This window comes from Bubalus kerabau, chromosome 6 (genome assembly GCF_029407905.1).
Source record: "Bubalus kerabau isolate K-KA32 ecotype Philippines breed swamp buffalo chromosome 6, PCC_UOA_SB_1v2, whole genome shotgun sequence".
NCBI lineage: Eukaryota > Metazoa > Chordata > Mammalia > Artiodactyla > Bovidae > Bubalus > Bubalus kerabau.
This window is the reverse complement of record NC_073629.1, coordinates 35,028,352-35,047,174: the sequence shown is the minus strand read 5'-3', so window position 1 is coordinate 35,047,174 and position 18,823 is coordinate 35,028,352. Positions and strand designations below refer to the sequence as shown.

At 48.3% G+C, this 18,823-nt stretch overlaps 1 protein-coding gene across 17 annotated transcripts; it reads right to left on the bottom strand.

The window, feature by feature from the left end:
* Nucleotides 1–1,842: 1,842 nt before the first annotated feature.
* Nucleotides 1,843–17,565, bottom strand: MYBPHL (myosin binding protein H like). Of its 17 annotated transcripts, none has more exons than XM_055584849.1 (11): nt 16,680–17,565; nt 8,082–8,170; nt 7,113–7,308; nt 6,772–6,911; nt 6,472–6,667; nt 6,244–6,380; nt 5,939–6,049; nt 5,607–5,793; nt 5,305–5,389; nt 4,496–4,541; nt 1,847–2,110 (listed from the first exon to the last, which is right to left on the bottom strand). In XM_055584849.1, the coding sequence occupies exons 1-10, from the start codon at nt 16,822–16,824 to the stop codon at nt 4,535–4,537; spliced, it is 1,293 nt and encodes a 430-aa protein (XP_055440824.1). In that variant the 5' UTR covers nt 16,825–17,565; the 3' UTR covers nt 1,847–2,110; nt 4,496–4,534. The 17 variants fall into 17 exon arrangements, 13 of the variants coding, with proteins under 13 accessions (XP_055440835.1, XP_055440824.1, XP_055440828.1 ...); XM_055584853.1 differs by having other exon boundaries at nt 5,700–5,793; XM_055584855.1 differs by having other exon boundaries at nt 1,848–2,110; nt 5,340–5,389; nt 5,700–5,793.
* Nucleotides 17,566–18,823: the final 1,258 nt, after the last annotated feature.

The window sequence follows — 18,823 nt, the reverse complement described above, 5'->3', positions numbered from 1 at the left end:
GTGAAGGAGGCAGTTTTAGAAAGTTGGGAGTTAATTCCTCTTAAGGAAACTCATCTCCAATTTTCTATCACCAAATTATGATTTTGAAAGCTGTTGTAGAGAAATAAGCAATGGATCTACTTTCTTTTCCATCAGAATGACAATGAAAGCAGAAAATGTAGATTCCAGGCACAAGAATTCTTCACTCAGCATTAAAGACCTCTAATCTGGGAAATATGTGACCCTCTCAGGTCAACCCCAAAATGATATGTATGAATAGGTATTAAAGATTTTGGATAAATAATGAAGAGATCAATTAATGAAGAAATCATACTCCCTCCCAGGCACACAGTAAGCCTTAGTTCAGAAGGTACTTTGAGCATAGTGTTGAATGCATAAATGAAAAATTTAGGATTCCAGTACAGTTCTCCTTGGATGCAGGCAAGCCTCTTGGTCATTATGGACATGACTGTCTGGCTTTGGACTCTGGCCCCTGCTCCTTAATGGTCCTCCCAACATTCTCAGCAAGTGCATTAGACCCTACATATGATTAGTGTGACTGTTTTCTCAGTTGTCCCAAGGATGCTAGATAACTAGTGACATTCTGGATGCATAGGAAGAAGTTAATTTATCACATGCAAGGAATGCCTTGGGACATTGGAACTTAATTCTCATAGAACTGCAGTTGAGAAAGGCTGAAATAGATACTTGGTCTCAACTGAAAGTAAGTGTTTAGTCTAAACAGAAAAGCTCTTCATACTTGGCCTAAATAGATCCCTTCCTTTCTCAAAACTTTGCCTTATATTTACTGTCTTCTAGGAATGTTTTCTTTCTTAAACCCATGATTCCAACCCAGACCCACCCAAACAGTTAGGGTCCCTGGGTGAAAGAGATGAGAAGAAATATGGAAAGCTTGAAGTCAAACAGACCTGGTTCAAATCCTAGAGCTTCTACTTTCCAGCTGCATAACTTAGAGCATTTTATAAGCTTCAACTCACTCATTTGTAAAATGAAGATTAAAAGAGATAAAGCCTTCAGAGCTTCATGCATAGAAGGCTGTTTCAATCATGTATTAATATATATATATTTAGTGGTTTGAAACAACAGCAGCTATTCATCTGCTCATGTTTTGCTGGACTGTTCAAGGACAGCTTGTCTTGACACAAGGAGTAGATTGGATTTGTCTAGAGCTGCAGGCTCCAAGGTGGCCCCACATGTCTAGGGCGCTGGTGCTGGCTGTCAGCTGGGATTCTTGGTTGTCCTTCATGGGCCTCCCATAATTCAGCAGTCTATGATGAGATTCTTTAATTGGGAACATGACAGTTCTTTAATTGTGCACATGATTGGCTAGGAAGCCAGTCAGTTACGTACACAATGACTTCCAAAAGCAAAAACAGAAACTAGTAGACTTCTCAACTGGCATAGCATCACCTCCACTATGTTCTTTTAGTCAAAACAGGTCACCTGGTCAGCCAGATTCAAGGGGAAAGAAACAGACTCCAATTCTGGATGGGAAGAGTACCATGCCCATACCAGGATGGGAGGAATTATCGCTATCTTCTGCAGATTCCACCACAGAATGCCTTCAGTATGTTATTTGTTATAGAAATGAAAACATGTAAGCAAGAGCACATCACCTTTATTCTTTCTCTAGGGCTTATTGAGGCTCTGCTTCACTTTCTTCACTGTGTCCCAGCCCTCAGGTTTTAGTGCTCTGTCTTTAATTAGCTATGCGTGTATTCATGTATCCTGTTGTCTGTTTCTCTATGATAGAATTGCATCCAGTTTTCCAACTTACACTGGAAAGCACAGAGAGGAAGAGGGCAGGTCATCTTTAACATCCCTTTGAGCACCCGATACTGTATAGCGTTGTCATGACTGTCTAGAGAAAAGGACAGTGTTAGGGATCTCTGTGGAAGAGAACATGGCTGTAGGAAGAGAAAGAGGAGGCTTGAGGGTCCAGAGATTCCATAAGTCTGGCTAAAGGATTGCAGTTTTCTCAGTGGTTTTCTATATAGAAAGCCTCAAACAGATGGACACTTTTGCACTGAGGAGCCACACGTTTATTTAGATTAGTCCAAACAGACACTGTGCTGGAGCTTCTTAAGAACACAGTCTCGCCACAGGCTTCCTGGAGGCACAGAAAAGAGAGGGTATGTTGTGGCCGTAACAGCCAACAGCCAGAGTGCATCGAGGCTGCTGAGGCAACCGGTTCACATTCTCTGCATCCTGTGCTCTGTATTCTCCATTTACCCTGCTTTGTTGCTGGCACTGACTGGGAGAGATGGGAAAGGGCCACTAACAGTAACAAGGATAACACCAACACAATGTCATTAACCTCAACCTTAACGCAGAGAGGGAACTGAGGGATGGCGAGAGAACTGACTGTGCAAGCCAACTGGCAGAGAGAGCTCTCCTGAGAAGTTTGCATTTTAATGCATCCCTCAGGGTTTTAATTTGCTATAGAGCAGTGAGAGGCTTAAATAAATGGCTTCTGGGATGGAATTCACTCTAGGGTTTCATCAGCCAGGAGCTGCATGTCAGAGAAGACGTTGGGAACCAGTTCTCTTTAATTTTCTCATGAGCTTCCTTTCCACCCCACTCATCAGCTTGTACACAACATTTCTACTGTGAATGATGTAGAGTCTTGAAGGAGCTGTCAAGTTCAACACGACAATCTAAGTTGCCCTTTGTCAATAATGTGCTGCTTGGGACCGCATAACCCACATGTTCAATTATTATTGACATATAAGGATAACAGTGGTTTTCTTCTCTTGGAAGGGAAGGAATCCCAAAGATTCAAAGCAAAAAGAAGCAAACTAATCTGTTTTTCATCATGCTTAACATACTCTGGTAGAAACACTTATTGACAGGAACATCTTCTTCTCTCTCTTTCTGCCGTGAGGAGGTGGAGGCCGTGACCTCCACCATCCTCCACTCCTGACTGTTTACTTGATGCCTTTCCTTACAGCACCTGTTCACTCCTTCCCACAGATCCCCCCAACACCCCCTTACAATTAGGTAGATGGTATCACTCTTCTTCAGAAGACCATTAAGTTTAATTCCTAACATCAGCTTGAGGAGTACAGATAGATGGAGGTTGAGACAAAAGCAGACCTCATCTATAGTAAATTTCCTCCACATGGATGATAGTATTTATTCACTTATAAGAAAAGTGGTTAAAAGAAAAGAATTGTGTACACAGTCGCAGCTGCTCTGCCATCTCTCTCAAATGCTAGCACTGCCTCTAGCTCAAAGAGCTCCAGCCAAGGAGAAGGGGGAATAATTAAGGAGGTCTCTATAGGGTGACTCAAGACTGCCTTCAAATCCATGGCTGGTCAAGCAACTGGCTACAAAAGCTGCGCCCTCTACTGGAGGGGTAAAGAAACCTCATCGTTAACAGGACTGGTACTATTGGCACTCCGTGAAATTAGACGTCATTAGCAGCAGGAGAATCCCAGGGACGGGGAGCCTGGTGGGCTGCCGTCTGTGGGGTCGCACAGAGTCCGAAGCGACTGAAGCGACTTAGCAGCAGCAGCAGCAGCAGAAGTCATTAGATGAGCAAGCTTCCCTTTCTGCGTCTGGTGCAGAAAATTGCCCAGGACCTCAAAACAGATCTGAGCCTCTAGAGTGCAGCTATCGGTGCTTGACAGGAGGCAAACTAGGCCTATCGGTTGGCCTTTTTGAAAATATCAACCTTTGTGTTATTCTTGCCAAACGTGTAACAATTATACCAAAGACATCCAGCTAGCACCACAAAGGTGGAGAACCTGCTTAAGAATGCACTGTGATGGATACATTTCATTCTTTAAAAAAGAAATTCTCTTCTTCCTGCTATTGGTAGTTCTGAACATTATTTTTTTTCTATTGAGTCAAAAGGTACCTAAGTATATGTTTGCAAGTGGAAAAATGGGGGAAAGAAATCAGGTACTGGTAGTTTCTCCGTTTTCATTTCTATGTGAATTTTTAAGATAAATGTGGGACCATAAAGCATTAATGCAAGTCAAAATTGTTTCGGTAAACAAGATTCAGCAGTTCAACTTTATAACGGTAATAAATAAACCTGTCATAGTGAACTATATGTAACTTTGTTCTGTATTTTCCAAGTCTCCTGTAAATGTGTTATCATACTTCCATAATTCAAAAAATAAAAGTGAAAGAGAATAAATAAATAAACCAGTTAAATTTTTCTGGACAATGCCAGCATTTGGATTTTTTAAAACAAGCAAATTTCTTATTGACTTCAGCTAAATGCTGTTTATAGCATTTTAATTATACAGTATATTCCATCCGTTCGGTGTACTTTTCTGAGTTGTCCTATATGCAAGTACATGTTTTTAATGTTGTCTGCCTTCTGGCTGTGTTTGCTATTAAAATACATTAAACTATTTAAAAAAAAGTGGTTGCCAGTGAGTGTGTGGTTGAAACGTCAGGAATACATATCTGTCCCAGATTCAACAACAGTAACCATAAACATAAAATCCTCCACTCAGACCACCTGTCCCTCTTTCCTTACCTTCCTCAGGGTTACCCATTTCCGCTTAGGGTGCCTCAATTAGGAGCTGCAAGAATTCAGACATTTCTCATTGTTAACATCTCAGAAATCTCTGGGAAACCTTTGAGAACATCAAGAAGGGATATACTTTCAGGTCTGGGAGAAGTCTGTGGGGCTAATTAGGAATCTATGCAGAGGGAAGAACAGGACATGTAATGGCCCATTCAGCCCTGATTCACGCTGCATGCACTTAGAAAGGGCCCACTGTGTGTCATAAACTGGGCTAAACACTGGGGGACAAAGGCCAGTAAGATGGTGTCTGCCCTCAAAGTGCTCATAGTTTATGGGGAAACAGATCAGTAAATAGATCATTATAAACAATATTCTAAATGCAATGATGGGGACTTCCTAGTGGTCCAGTGGTTAAGCCTCCACACTCCCAATGCATGCTGCTTGGTTTTGACCCCTAGTCAGGCAACTGGATCCCACATGCCACAACTAAATGTCCTGCATGCCGCAATGAAGATGGAAGATCCTGCTGGCACAGCCAAATAAATAAAAATAAATTTAAAAATAAATGTAATGATGGCGATCTGAGCAAGGTGACAGGAATGGATAAATAAGTGAATGCTTGAAAAGAGGTAGAGAGACTATGCAGTATTTCTGTTTAACAACTGGAGATGAAAGTCCTTTGGTTTGTCTAAATGCCCAACAAAGAGCTGCAGCTCTCTGGGATTGAGTCAGAAGATTGTACAGTTTAATGAAAACAGTCTGGGTGAGGTCCAGGAGACTTGGCCTCTTTCCACCACAGTGCCAACTCCTCAACTAACCAACACTGGAAATCCAGGGTAAACTGATCAGTCACCTCCCTGTGCTTCAGGTCTCTCCTTTGCAAAGCGGAAATAGCGATTCTTCCTAAATTACAGAATTACGATGGAGAAAAATGAAAGAGTGGATAATAAAGACGGCTCCTCAGATACATCCTGATGATGACAGTGATGAGAAGGCCTGAAGGGGAAGCCACCCAAGCCCTTCTCCTTCTAGGCTTGTGTCTCTGCTCTCAGATTTTCCAGATTTTCCACCTAAGGAGAGAGGAGGTGCTTGCACCCTAAGGTGACAGGTCTGCCCTTACCTTTCACATCCACCCGACAGTCCACGGACGCCTCCCCCAGGGGGTTAACCGCTTTGCAGGTGTAGATGCCTCCATCAAAGGGGCCAGGCTTACGGATTTCCAGGGAGCAGATTCCCAGGTGAGTAAGGGCTCTGTACTTGGGGTTGCCCTGGATATCCATCTTGTTCTTCAGCCAGATGATCTTCGGCTGGAAGATAAAGATGAGGGGGGAGAGTAAGAAGAAACCAACACAACTCCATCGCCCCTGCCAGAGAGACAGCTTGGAACCTCGTGCCCAGTTGCTAGCAGGTCATTAAATGACCAGAGAAGGCAACCCACTCTAGTACTCTTGCCTGGAAAATCCCATGGAAGGAGGAGCCTGGTAGGCTGCAGTCCACGGGGTCGCACAGAGTTGGACACGACTGAAGCGACTTAGCACCAGCAGCAGCAACATTAAGTGACATCTTCATGTATGAGGAACAAACATTAAAAAGGCAAGCTGGAAACATTATCCCCATTGGCCTGTCTTGAGCCCCAGTGCTCTGACTGTTCCTACCTAACGTGCTGTGAAGGTGACAGGAATAAATGTTTTGGTTACAATGTTCCTCAGCAGGCAGAAAGTAACACAGGCCAGCCATGCACAGACCTCCCTGCTCACCTTGGGGGAGGCACGGACACAGCAGAAGAGCTGGGTGTCGTAGCCGATGACTGTAGTGCAGTCTGCCAGGGGCTGGGTGAACTTCGGGGCTTCAGAGAAATCTCGCTGGGCAAAGCCCTCGGTCCTGTAAACAGTAGCTGAGGGGACCAACAAATGCCTGAGGGCCCCAGCCCTCTCCAACTCTTTCTCCTTAACTCCTCGCAGCTTTGAGTCCTGGTGGTGCCTTACCTGCTTTCTGGATGTGGGCCAGGTCGGCAGTGACGGGGGCGTTCTCGCTGAGCCCGCACTTGTTCTCAGCAAAGACTCGAAATGCGTAGGAGTTGCCTACGACGAGGTTGGGGATGGTGCAGCTGGCGCGGCGGCAGCGCTCCAGCACAGTGAAGCACAGCTGCAGGTGCCCCGCAACACGCCGGGAGTGAGACCCCTGTTCAGGGAATTCACTGATCCCCAGCCAACCGCCTGGAGTCACCAGAGCCCCATTCCAGGAGGGTCGTGTTCCTCCCTCCCTCTCTCCCAGCCAGGCCTCACCCCAGATTTGGTGTCAGCCTTCTGCACCGTGTATCCCAGGAGGGCCGCATTGCCCATGTCTTGGGGAGGAGTCCACTCCAGGGTAGCGCTGGAGCCCCAGACATCCACCAACTTGATGCTCTGAGGAGGGCCCAGCCTCTCTGAAAGGGCCAAGCATGACTGTGGGCTGACACACCGCTCATGCCATGACATCACTCGAGGAGCGGCTTCTGCTACGCCAGCCGTCCCTCCACCTTCCACTGCGCCCCACAGTCCCACTTCCCCAGCTCTCTGTGCAGATCCCATTCAGGCTGGAGCGGGAGCCCCGAGGACCACCCAGTCTCCCATTGCCCCCACAGTACCAATCACCAGGATGTCAATGGTGGCGGTGGCCTCCAGCCCGCCCAGCTGCACACTGAGCTGGTAGCGACCCGAGTCAGCACGCTGGGCCTCTCTGATGAAGAGGATAGAGTCCCGGTCCCCATTCCGCACACTCACACGACTGGTGTCCAAGGCACAGCCATCACGCGTCCAGATGGCTTGAGGTTTGGGTTTGCCCTGAGAAATAGGGAGATGACTGTGAGTGGCCCCAAAAGGCCCCTCGCCCCTCCCAGCTGCAGTAAGGGTCAGATCCACCAGGTCCACATGGTGACTTGACTCACAGCTGCAAATTCTTTGAGTGAGAGTGTGATGAACTGTCCCAGGGGACTTGCATCTCTAGGCAACAGTCTCAGGATCATGAGAAAGGGCTTTGCATCTCCCACCCTCTGGGAGTCTAGGTCATGGACACTCAGGGGAGCTGGGACTAACAATAGCTGCCCAGACTCTTGTGCTCAGTCGCTCAGTCATGTCTGACTCTTTGTGATCCCATAGCCTGCAGCCTGCCAGACTCCTCTGTCCACGAGATTTTCCAGGCAAGGATACCGGAGTGGGTTGCCATTTTCCCTTTCAGGGAATCTTTCTGATGCAGACTTCGAACCCACGTCTCCTGCATCTCCTGCATTGGCAGGTGGGTTCTTTACCACTGAGCCACCTGGGATGCCCGCCAGACTCCTGAGAGCCCCACAAGCTGAGAGCTCTCAGATCTCTGCTGACTGAAGGGTGTGGATTAGCCTTGCAGCATCCCCTAGGAGGGCCTGGCCTGACCTGACCTGATCCCAACCCCCCTCAGGATTGCCAATGAAAGGGCCACCTCAAACTTTGGGGAACATGCACCCTCCATTCAAGGCCAGGATGGCTGCCCCACCACTAGCAGAACTCTTGGTTTTTGTTTCCAAATCAAAACCCTGGCCTGGCTCTGGTCATGGACTCAACGTGGGCCTGGTATGCACCTGGAATGGGATTAGAAGGTTCACGGTATCTCCAACCTTCCTGATGTAGGTCTGCCTCAGGGCCCGAGGTAGCCAGATCTTGGGGTGCTCTGAATGATGGAAAGAGAGAGAAGAGCGGGGAGGTGAGCTTCCTGTAGTGGGAAGAGGAGAGTTTAGAGGATGTGGATGCTGCATCGAGTTGTGTTCCATAGGCGGGTGACCCAGGCAACACTCAGCTAACTCAGCCCTCCCTCGGGGAATGAGAAGACGGCACCGTTGTCTCAGTGAGATTTAGGGATAAGCAACCAGCTGAAGGATCCGAGAGAGAGAGTGTTAAAGAATAGGCAGAAAGAGCACTGAAGGGTGAGCCTGACTCCTACCTCTTTTAATCTGTAACTTTCCACCACTGACTTTTCGTCAACTGAGATATTTTGTTTGTGCAGGGACCAGTCTAGCCTGAGTGGTTTGTCTTTCCACTCCTTTTCTACATTTGTCCTCAACAACTCTCCCTTTATCAAGGCCACTTTCAGTGTCAATCCTGGCCCCCAAGTATCAGCCCCACTTCCCAGTTTGGGGCCAGACCCAGAGGAGGAAACTTTATTTTCCGCGGGTAGTCAACACTCTGAACCCACCAGGACAGCGCTGACATCACTGAGGGGGGACCTGGCTCCTGGGTCCCTTCCTCTGCGAGGCCACCCTGTTCAGGGACCTGTGTAGTGTCTTCCAGTCTGTGGAAGATCACTTTGTACAATCAGAATCTGGGAAAGATTAGGTCCACTGCTCACCCCACCCCCTTGATCTTCCAGGCTGTTCCAGTGAGAGAGAGATTAAATTATGTTTATTGGCTTCCAGGAGGAAGACAGGAGATGCTCAGGAGTAAGGTTGGAGGATGGGTTCCCTTGGGGTCCTGACTGAAATCTACTCTGTTTTCCAGGCTTCTGGAGCTCCCCTTTCTCCTCCTTTCTCCAGCAGATAGCAGCTTGATAGCAGATTCCAGCCTTTATGATAACATACATGTCCCTGTAAATACATTCCTTAACATTCACCCCAATACATAGAACTGTTTAAAATGTACATTACACAATGCAGAATTGGAATGGTGGAGTTGAAAATAAAACAAAGGTTCTACAAAGCTCTTCCTACCCCTCAGTTTGCAGGCCTTGCTTAGAGACCAGGAACTTCACTCCCACACTCCACCCCCATCACCATCACGAGGTTCCTTGGGCTTTGTAGATGAATATAGACAGAAATGTTCGGTGCACGCTGTCCATTTTATTTGCCTAGTTTCCTTTTTCACCGAGCGGCTTACATTTCAACCTGGCTTGTGCTGTCTTAGGCTGCGCCTCACCCCTCTGCACCCACGCACAGGGACTGAGTGGTACGGCGAGGTTGGGGGCAGGGCCGTGTTCTGAGTGCTGTCCCGCCCACGTGGCTCAGGGCCTGGAGCCTCAGCAAGGACTGGGCAGCTCAGAGCCCGGGCAGCTGAATGACCCCGCTCCGCTCGGCTGCCCTCTGTTCGACTTTGGCGGTTTGGGTGGAGGAGGGGCATGAAGAACAGAAGAAGTGTTGTGTGATGTGTTCCTCTCCTGTGGCCATCTTGGCAAGCGACCAAGGAGTTGAGAACAGGCGGATATGACTTTAGGGTTTTCTGAAAAAAGAGGGTGGCAATTGAAAAGGAGGCTCAAAACCTCATCTTGTTGGCCTTGCTTCCCCACTGCTGGGTGGGGAGCAAACCCCTCACCCTTGCTGGGCAGAGGGCTAGGGAGAAGCCAGCTCTGATGTCCCTTGTACTGCTTATAGAATCTCTGAGTTAGGAGGGACCTTGGGACTTTCCTGGTTAAGTGGTTAAGACTTCACCTTCCAAAGCAGAGGGTGTGGGTTCAATCCCTGCTCAGGGAGCTAAGATCTCACATGCCTTGGGGCCCAAAACCCAAAACATAAAAAAGAAAACAAAAACCTAACCCAGTAGCAATACTGCAACCAGTTCAATAAAGACTTTTAAAATGGTCCACATGAGAAAAAAAAAAATGAAATGGGGTTCCCTCACAAGAGGATGGATCAAGAGGGGACAAACTTAAGTGACAAGAATGTTCCAGGTCTGAGGACGAGCAGGCGAAGATTGTGCTCTCAGCAGTCTCCCGGCTCCAGTGGGAGGGAGGGCAGAGGATGGACTTTAGTCTAAAGCTGCTGACAAAGTGCAGGAGGTGGCAGAGGAGTGTGTGACAGCTCCAGGTGTCTGCGCCGCAGCAAGCCCTTCCCCAGCGCACCCCAGGATTTGGTTTGCCCAGCAAAAGAGAGCAATCTGACCCTTGCTAAGAATGGTAATAGCAGGGCTCATCTGGGGCCTTTTCACACATCCACAGTCAGGCGAGGTGTTAATTGTACTGACCTTGGAGAAACCTGGCTTTTCCTGCTACCCAAGGTCTTTCTCCTCCTCAGATGCCAGGAGGGATGTGCACCAAAGACTACCACCCTGAAGCACGACCTTGGTTTCCTGAGACCAGTTCTGAGACAGTGGCAGTGTGGTTTTCTCCCTTCACGAGTCTTAGGAAAAAGGCATTTTGAAAAGTGCTGTGAGAGCCCTTGGCTTCTGAGCTGTGTTGCTCCTAGCACTGAATTTTTCTCAGACAGAATACTGTCTTACAAATTAGTGGAGAAAGGGGACTTCCCTGGTAGTCCAGTAGTTAAGAATCCACCTTGCAATGTGGGGGACGTGGGTTTGATCCCTGGTTGGGGAAGATCACACATGCCACAGAGCAACTGAGCCCAACAGCCGCAACTAGAGGGTCTTCGTGCTGCAACAGAAGATCCCTCGTGCCACAGCTAAGACCTGATACAGCCAAATTAATTAATTAATTGGAAAAAAACCCAAATTAGTGGAGAAGGAAGCTACTTAAAGTCCAGAGATCTTGACTCCTCTTGAATAGAAAATCCCTTCTGACTTCCCTGGTGATCCAATGGCTAGGACTCTGTGCTTCTAATGCAGTGGGCATAAGTTTGATCCTTGGTCAGGGAACTAGGGTCCCACATGCCATGCAGTTCAGCCAAAAAAACAAAAAAGAAAGAAAAGAAAAATAAAAAAGAGAATCCCTCCTAATTCTACCGAAACCTGCTGAAGTTTCCTTCTCTGTTCATGGGAATTAACTGTCAACATCCTCAATTTGGTTTCACATGGCTAACGACTTTCCTTCAGTGATTCCCTAAGGACTGTGCAGTTCAGAATGATGGGCTTAATTATGGTCTGGAGAGTGAGGGAACAAGATGGACACACTGAAAGAGTGAAGTGTACATGAGCGTGAGTATGTGTGAGTGCAAGACTGTGAGGGCATGTGTGTGCACAGGCCTGGGTGAGTAAGTGGTTACTGAAGGAGCAAATCCCCAAGGCAAGCTATGGCTTCCAGTCACCCCAAAGATCTCCATGGACCCAAAAAGTACCAGCATTTCTTAGAGAAATATTAGTTGATCCACAGGATATAACATGCATCTTACACTTCTCTGAGGAGAAGACTCTTCACCCTCTTCTCATGCTGATGACGGTAACATTGACTCAGTGTCACTCTCTCCAACACAGCTGAAGTCAAGATTTTTGGACATCTCAACACCCAGCCTTCCAGGTCCTGCAGGGCCGCCTCACAGCCTTGCCTACCACTCCTCCAAAGATTTCATCCTCCCCTGCTTCAGCCCTTGCTTCCTTCAGTCATTGTCTAGGCCAATAGAATAGAGTCTACTGCTGCTAAGTCGCTTCAGTCATGTCCGACTCTGTGCGACCCCATAGACAGAAGCCCACCAGGCTCCCCCGTCCCCGGGATTCTCCAGGCAAGGACACTGGAGTGGTTTGCCATTTCCTTCCCCAGTGCAGGAAAGTGAAAAGTCAAAGTGAAGTCGCTCAGTTGTGCCTGACTCACAGTGACCCCATGGACCGCAGCCCACCAGGCTCCTCCGTCCATGGGATTTTCCAGGCAAGAGTACTGGAGTGGGTTGCCATTGCCTTCTCCAGAATAGAGTCTAGCCACTCTAGAATCTGAATTTCAAGCAGCCCACTCTCAGCACCACCTATCTATCCCTCCAACTCTCTCCCTCTAGTGCTTCACCAGCAGCGACCCTTCAGCCCACCGAGACCTCTGATCCATTATCCTCCCACCCCTGCACTCTCCATCACCCCTCTCAATGTTATCATTTTCTTTCTCATCCAGCTTAGACTCCACGGTTGTCATCAGATTCACTCCTTGCATATCCACTCAAATCCCTAATCCTTTCCACATCCTAATAACAGCCAGCCCCAGTTAACTACCATGCCCTTGGTGCCTGCATCCATATAGCCCAGCGTGGCTGGGGAAAATATTACAAAACTGTGCTGACTTTAAATTGATGGCCAGGACTTTCCTGGTGGCCCAGTGGTTAAGAATCTGCCCACCAAAGCAGGGGACAATGCCTTGATCCCTGATCTAGGAAGATTCCACAAACTTCAGGGCAACTAAGGCTGCAAGCCGCAACTACTGAGCCCACCCACCCGCCACAACTACTGAAGCCTAGAGCCATGCTCCGCAACAAGAGAAGCCACCTCAATGAGAAGCCCTCACAACACAACTACAGAAAACCCGTGTGTAGCAACAAAGACCCATTGCAGCCATAAAAAAAAAAAAAAAAAAGCATTGTAAATGGATGGCCACTACCTCTAAATAGACACTGGCATTTCTGCCAGACTTCCCTAATTCCTTCAGTCTCCTGTTCTCCCAGGTGACTGTTGCACATCCTCCTCTTCTAAAACTTCCATACCTTCTCCCAAATCTTCACTGTAATTGATGATCTTGCTAGTGTCTAAGGCTTGCCTGTAGCCTATCTGGGAGACAGTGAAGGACAGGGAAGCCTGGTATGCTGCAGTGCACGCGGTTGCAAAGGACTGGACATGACCTAGCGACTGAACAACAACACAGCCTATTCTTAGCAGCCAGAAAAGTTTTAAAACCTACACTGGCTGCCTCTCTGTCTCATAGTTGGAACTGGTATTCACAATGGTCCTGCTACCTTGTGGACTCCAAACCTGACGTTCTCTCCCTCACTCTGCTTCTGTCACTGCAGCCCCGGTCCATAAGGCGCAGTCCTGCCTCAGGGCATTTGCACTTACTGTTCTCTCGCCTTGGAAAACCTCCTCCTCAATTAGCTGCATGCATTGCTCTCTCGTCTCAAGTTGCTGCTCAAATCACCTTATTAACAAGGCTTTCACTAAATATCCTGTTTAAAAACCACAAGTGGACTTTCCTGGTGGCGCAGTATATAAGAATCTGCCTGACAATGCAGGGGACACGAGCTCAATCCCAGGTCCAGAAACATCCCACATGCCCCAAAGCAACTAAGCCTGTGTGCCACAACGACTGAGCCAGTACTCTAGAGCCCTCAAGCCGCAACTACTGAGGCCCGTGTGCCCCAGAGCCCATGCTCTGCACCAAGAGAAGCCAATGTAATGAGAAGCCTGAGCTCTGCAATGAAGAGTAGCCCCGGCTCACTGTAACTAGAGAAAACCCGAGGACAGCAATTAAGACCCACCACAGCCAAAAAATAAAATAAATAAAGAAATAGATCTTAAAAAAATAATGGAAAAAAAAAAGACAAACTTATTAAAAAAAAAACCCCAAAACCAGCAAGCACTCTTCCCATACCAGCGTTTTCTACCTTCTTTGTCTTATTTTTCAGCACAGTACTTTATCATTATTTATACATTTTATTTGCTTATTTATTATCTGTCTCCTTACATAGAATGTAATCTCTACAAGGAAATTATTTTTGCCTATTTTGTGCATTTTTCTAACAGTGCCTGGCACATAATAGATACAAAATAAATATTTGTAGAAGGAAGAAAGAGGATAGGAAGGGAGAGTGGCAGGGAGGATGGTTGCTTCAAGGCTAGGCATGCAGCTTCCTGAGCGTGAGGACACAGAGCGATCCAGACTGAAAGAGTGCCCAGGGTCAGCAGGGAGCGATCAAGCTGAGGTCTACAGACGGGCCCTCCCTCTGGGGCTCAGGGTCCCATCTTCTCCGTGTCAGGATGCAGCCTGTCCCATGGCCTCTTATTATTATTATTTTAAATTTTTATGTATTTATTTATTTGTGGCTGTGCTGGGTCTTTGTTGTTGCAGAGACTTTTCTCTAGTTGCGGAGAGCGGGGACTACTCTGTAGTTGACAGTGCTTGGCCTTCTCATTGCGGTGGCTTCTCTTGTTGCTGAGCACGGGCTCTAGGGCACGCGGGCTTCAGTAGTTATGGCTCATGAGCTCAGTAGTTGTAGCCCCCGGGGTTTTGGAGCACAGGCTCAATAGCTGTGGGGCATGGGCTTAGTTGCTCCACGGCATGGGGGATCTGCCCGGACCAGGGATCAGACCATGTCTCCTGCATTGGCAGGCAGGCAAATTCTTTACCACTGAGCCACCAGGGAAGCAGGCCTCTCACTATCATGAACACTCTCCTCTGGCCCCTACCCAGTGTGGCCTTCAGGACACAGTGCCTCCGCGTGTGCTGAGAGTGACAAAGGATGCTTTCCCAGTGCCAGCCTCCTACTTCCACTTACTTACTTAGCCATGGAGAGCACTTTCTTGACTAAAAGCTTAGTGTTGGCCAGTTGCAGTTTATTTTGATGTTGCAAATATTTTGACGCCTGTTCTATTTCACATGTGCTCACATGCTCACTTTTGTGCCTCTCTAGGTCCCATAGAAGCCCCCATGAGAAAGAGGAGGCATTAAGAGGAAGGAGAAGTCCTTGGCGCTCATAGGGAACTTGGGGGCCATCCAGGCCAGCACCATGGCACCCCTTAAAGACCTCTGGATAGACTTCAGTAATTCTGTGAACTCCCTGAGCTTTGTTGAGTATTTTTCTTGAAGCAAGAGCCCACAGCTTTCATTAGGTTTTCCTAGGGATCCATATCCAGCAAAGGGTTCAGAATTCTAGTTTAATTCTACCTCTCAATTTACAGATGAGAGGTGGAAGCCCAAAAGGGTGGATTGACTTGCCTAGGGTCACAGGACAGAGCTAGCATTTGAACTCTTTTTCCAAACGGGTAACAGATTCAAACACTTTGCACAGTGTCACCTGGAGGCTTTACTGTCAGGGGCCTCTGGGATCCCCGTGGGTGAGACCACACACAAGAATGTGGTCCTTCAGGCCTCACTTATGGGCTGGGGCTGTCAGGAGCTGACAGCCCACAGCATCCACCCTGTGGCCAGAGGGGTAAGTATGAGGGGATGAGCACCCTCTCCCAGGGCTTTGTAGAGACCAGCGGTCAAGGAGTCAGAAGTCCTGGCTCTCGCCTTCCCCAACCCTGGCTTATTCCTTGGGTCTTTTGGGGGACGAAACTGGCTTTCTGCCTCAAGACCATTCCAACCTAACATGTTCCCAACAACTTCTGCTCTCTTCATCTGTTTTTTAATGGGGTTAAACTCAGTTGGCTCTGGGCCATTGACATTCAAACAGCTTCTGAAGACCCATTGTCTTCCATAGGATGATAGAGGCTGTGGACTTTCCCACCACAACCCTGTTTGCAGGTAGAACTCAGCCTTTACTCCTGACTTGGAAATAATACATTATCTATTCACATCTTCATTTGGCCTCTTCAAAAGCACTTTGGATTATCTCAACAATCCTTTCAACTACCTTACCAGGTAGATACTAATAATCACCATTTTATAGAGAGTAATTGAAGCCCAGAAGTCCATTGACTTCACCAAGGTCATGGAGCTGCTGGAGGCGGCCCTGGGAATTGAGTCTAGACCCTGTCTTTTCTTCTTCTCCCTATCCTGGCATTCCACGCTGTCTCATTTGTGGTCTTTGCATCTTCTGCACTTAGGGCTTCAAGGGGCCACAAGTGGGGACTTTGTACAGGGAACATTTTTCAGTGTTTCTTTGCAGGAGAGGGCAAAAACCAGTCTCCCTTGGTTGGCTGAGCCAGGAACAATGGGAGCCACTCCAGTGAAGTCTCTTAGCTACAGAGGCCAGTTGTGGGGTGGGCAGCAGGGTTGCAGGGAATTTCAGGGCTGGTCGAGGCACCCACCACCTCTTAGATCAAAAAACACCTATTTGATGAGAGGCTCACAGAGACCACATAAAAGGAGCCTTAGAATGCTTCTCCTTGAAGGTCTCTGGTTCTGTGGCGCTCGGGTTAGGAGAGGCTAGAGTTTCCCGTGGGGGTATTGGGATAGGTCTCAGACTCCTGGCCCTGTTGAGGGCCAGAGTGTCACATCTGTTCATCACTCAGCCTCCCCATGGCTCCAAGCTTTTCGTTTCCCTCTTCTCCTGGTCCAGATGGATACAATCTCACCCTTCTTTCCCTCCCTGACTGATGTTAGTAATGTATCAGGTCTTCCTAGTCCCTGTGACCGACACATTTTAAAGGTAAAAATATAAGCCTATCAGTATTAGTTACTGTAGCGTATCACAAACACTATTCACTGGCTTCTCAGTAAAAAGCAAAAACCCAGCAGAGGCAGTTGAGCAGCAAGAGTCCATCAAAGAGGGGGTGGGGGTTCCGGTGGATGCTCCTCCATCCTAAGTCCCCATCCCATGAAAGCATTTAGTTCTGCAAAACCCACGGACAACACCCATTGCCCCGCCTACCCCCTCCCCACCAGTCACCTTCTATGGGGGGCAGGAGCTGGGGAAGGGGGCTGCCAGTCCCCCGCTGGGGTGAAGCCTGAGGTCCGTCAGCATCTGCTGGGCTGGCTTCTTTCACCTTCAGTGTGGGTCTCAAGGCTGCCTCCGGAGCTGTGGCTGCCTCCATGCTGGGCCACCCAGAGGCTGGGCTCCAGGGGAAGATTTTCACTGTTGATGGTGAGGGAGGGGCTGAGCACCTGCTCTCCAGCCTGGCCTCCACAGGGTCATGTAACTGGGCTGTCCTGTTCCCACCCACTGACTCCCATGAGGGATGAAGCGGGGGCTAGAGGAAGAGGGGGAGCAGATCGCAGCCCGGAATAGCTGCAGGAGGAGGGCCCAGTGGTCCTGTTATCTTGGGAGAGAGATGACACCTCTCACACAGCACCGGGGAGGGAGAGGAGCGCTTGAGCTTCAAACAGCCCCTCCCTGCTCAGACCATTCACATGGGAACTCTGGCTTCTGGGGGGAGGACTGGGCGACATCTCGGCTCCTGATCTCCAGTTCATCCAAGGGTGTCTGGGTCCACAGGAAGGGGCCCCATCCTCTCCTTTCCACCCCACCCACCTGCCCTATGGAAGTGGAAGGCAAAGTCTGCACCCTGGAGCCAGACCTCCAACTCCTGGAGCTAGACCCCCAACTCACTTTGGCTCCATCACCAATTGGCTGTGCCTTGTAACAACAGTCTCTCTTAGATCTGTTTCCTCATCTGTGAAATGGAGATAACAGTCTTAGGGCTGTTGTGAGCATTCAAAGAGGTAATCTGTGTAAAGTGCTTAGCAGTGTGTAGCCAACTAAGTGCTCCATAAATGTAAGCTATTTTTAGGTTGGGCCAGCACTTAACCCTTTCAAAGCTCCCTTGCCTATGAGATAAAAGTACAAGTAAACGAGAGGCAGCAGTTGTGAGAGGGGCGTCAGGGGCCTGGGGTCAGAGGACTTGAGTGTGACCCTGGCTCTGCTACTTATTCCTCTGCTAGGCGGCCCCAGGAAAATCATGGACTCTGAACCTTAGGTCCCTGGTCTATGAAACAAGGCATGATGATGCCAAGATTGTGTTGAGGATAAAATGGTAAAAGTGTATGAAAGTGGCCAGCGCACAGTAGGTGTTAGTTACATACTAAAGGTCCTGTGTGATTTCTAGGCTCACTAGACCATCACTTACACCTTCCATGCAGTACAGCCGATAGATCAGATTTCCTATTGTACTCTCCCTTTCTCATTTCCAGAAGCTGGCATCTCCTCTGTGAACATATATATTTTATGTGAATATATATATATATATATATTTTTTTTTTTTAAGTAGACTTTAAAAGAGCAGTTTTAGGTTCATAGCAAAGCTGAGTAGAAAGTAGCAAGTTTCCACATCCCCCCTTTCCCCTCTTTGAAGGAAACCAATCAGCATGGTTGAAAGAATGAGCTCCTTAACTCATTTTTCTCCTTTGGCCCTCAAACTGGGGGCAGCCAATAGGATCCTGGGAGTCTGTGTTACTACCTAGGGTTGTGGGACAGAAGCCCAGAACTCATCTTTGCAACTTGTATTGGGACTGAGGGCCAGGACAACTTGTAGACCCACTTGGGATCCAGGAAACTGTTTTATCAGGAGCTAGGATGGCTGAAGGGAGAAGGCAATGGCAACCCACTCCAGTACTCTTGCCTGGAAAATCCCATGGATGGAGGAGCCTGGTAAGCTGCAGTCCATGGGGTCTCTAGGAGTCGGACACGACTGAGCGACTTCACTTTCACTTTTCACTTTCATGCATTGGAGAAGGAAATGGCAACCCACTCCAGTGCTCTTGCCTGGAGAATCCCAGGGACGGGGGAGCCTGGTGGGCTGCTGTCTATGGGGTCGCACAGAGTCGGACACAACTGAAACGACTTAGCAGCAGCAGCAGGATGGCTGAAGACGGTGACTATGGAACTTGACCTCTGGGGTTGGTGGTGAGAGACTGTGCTAATGTCAGGACTCTCAGGTGTAAAGGCCTTTCTGATGCATTTCTCTTATCTGAACCAGCCAGAGCCCTTACAGGTCCAGACAGTATACCAGGGTACTCCAAACACCCCTCTTATCCCCATGCTTTGATGAAGAGATTGGTTCAGGCTTTTGGTATTGGCTCCTTGTTGCAATTGAA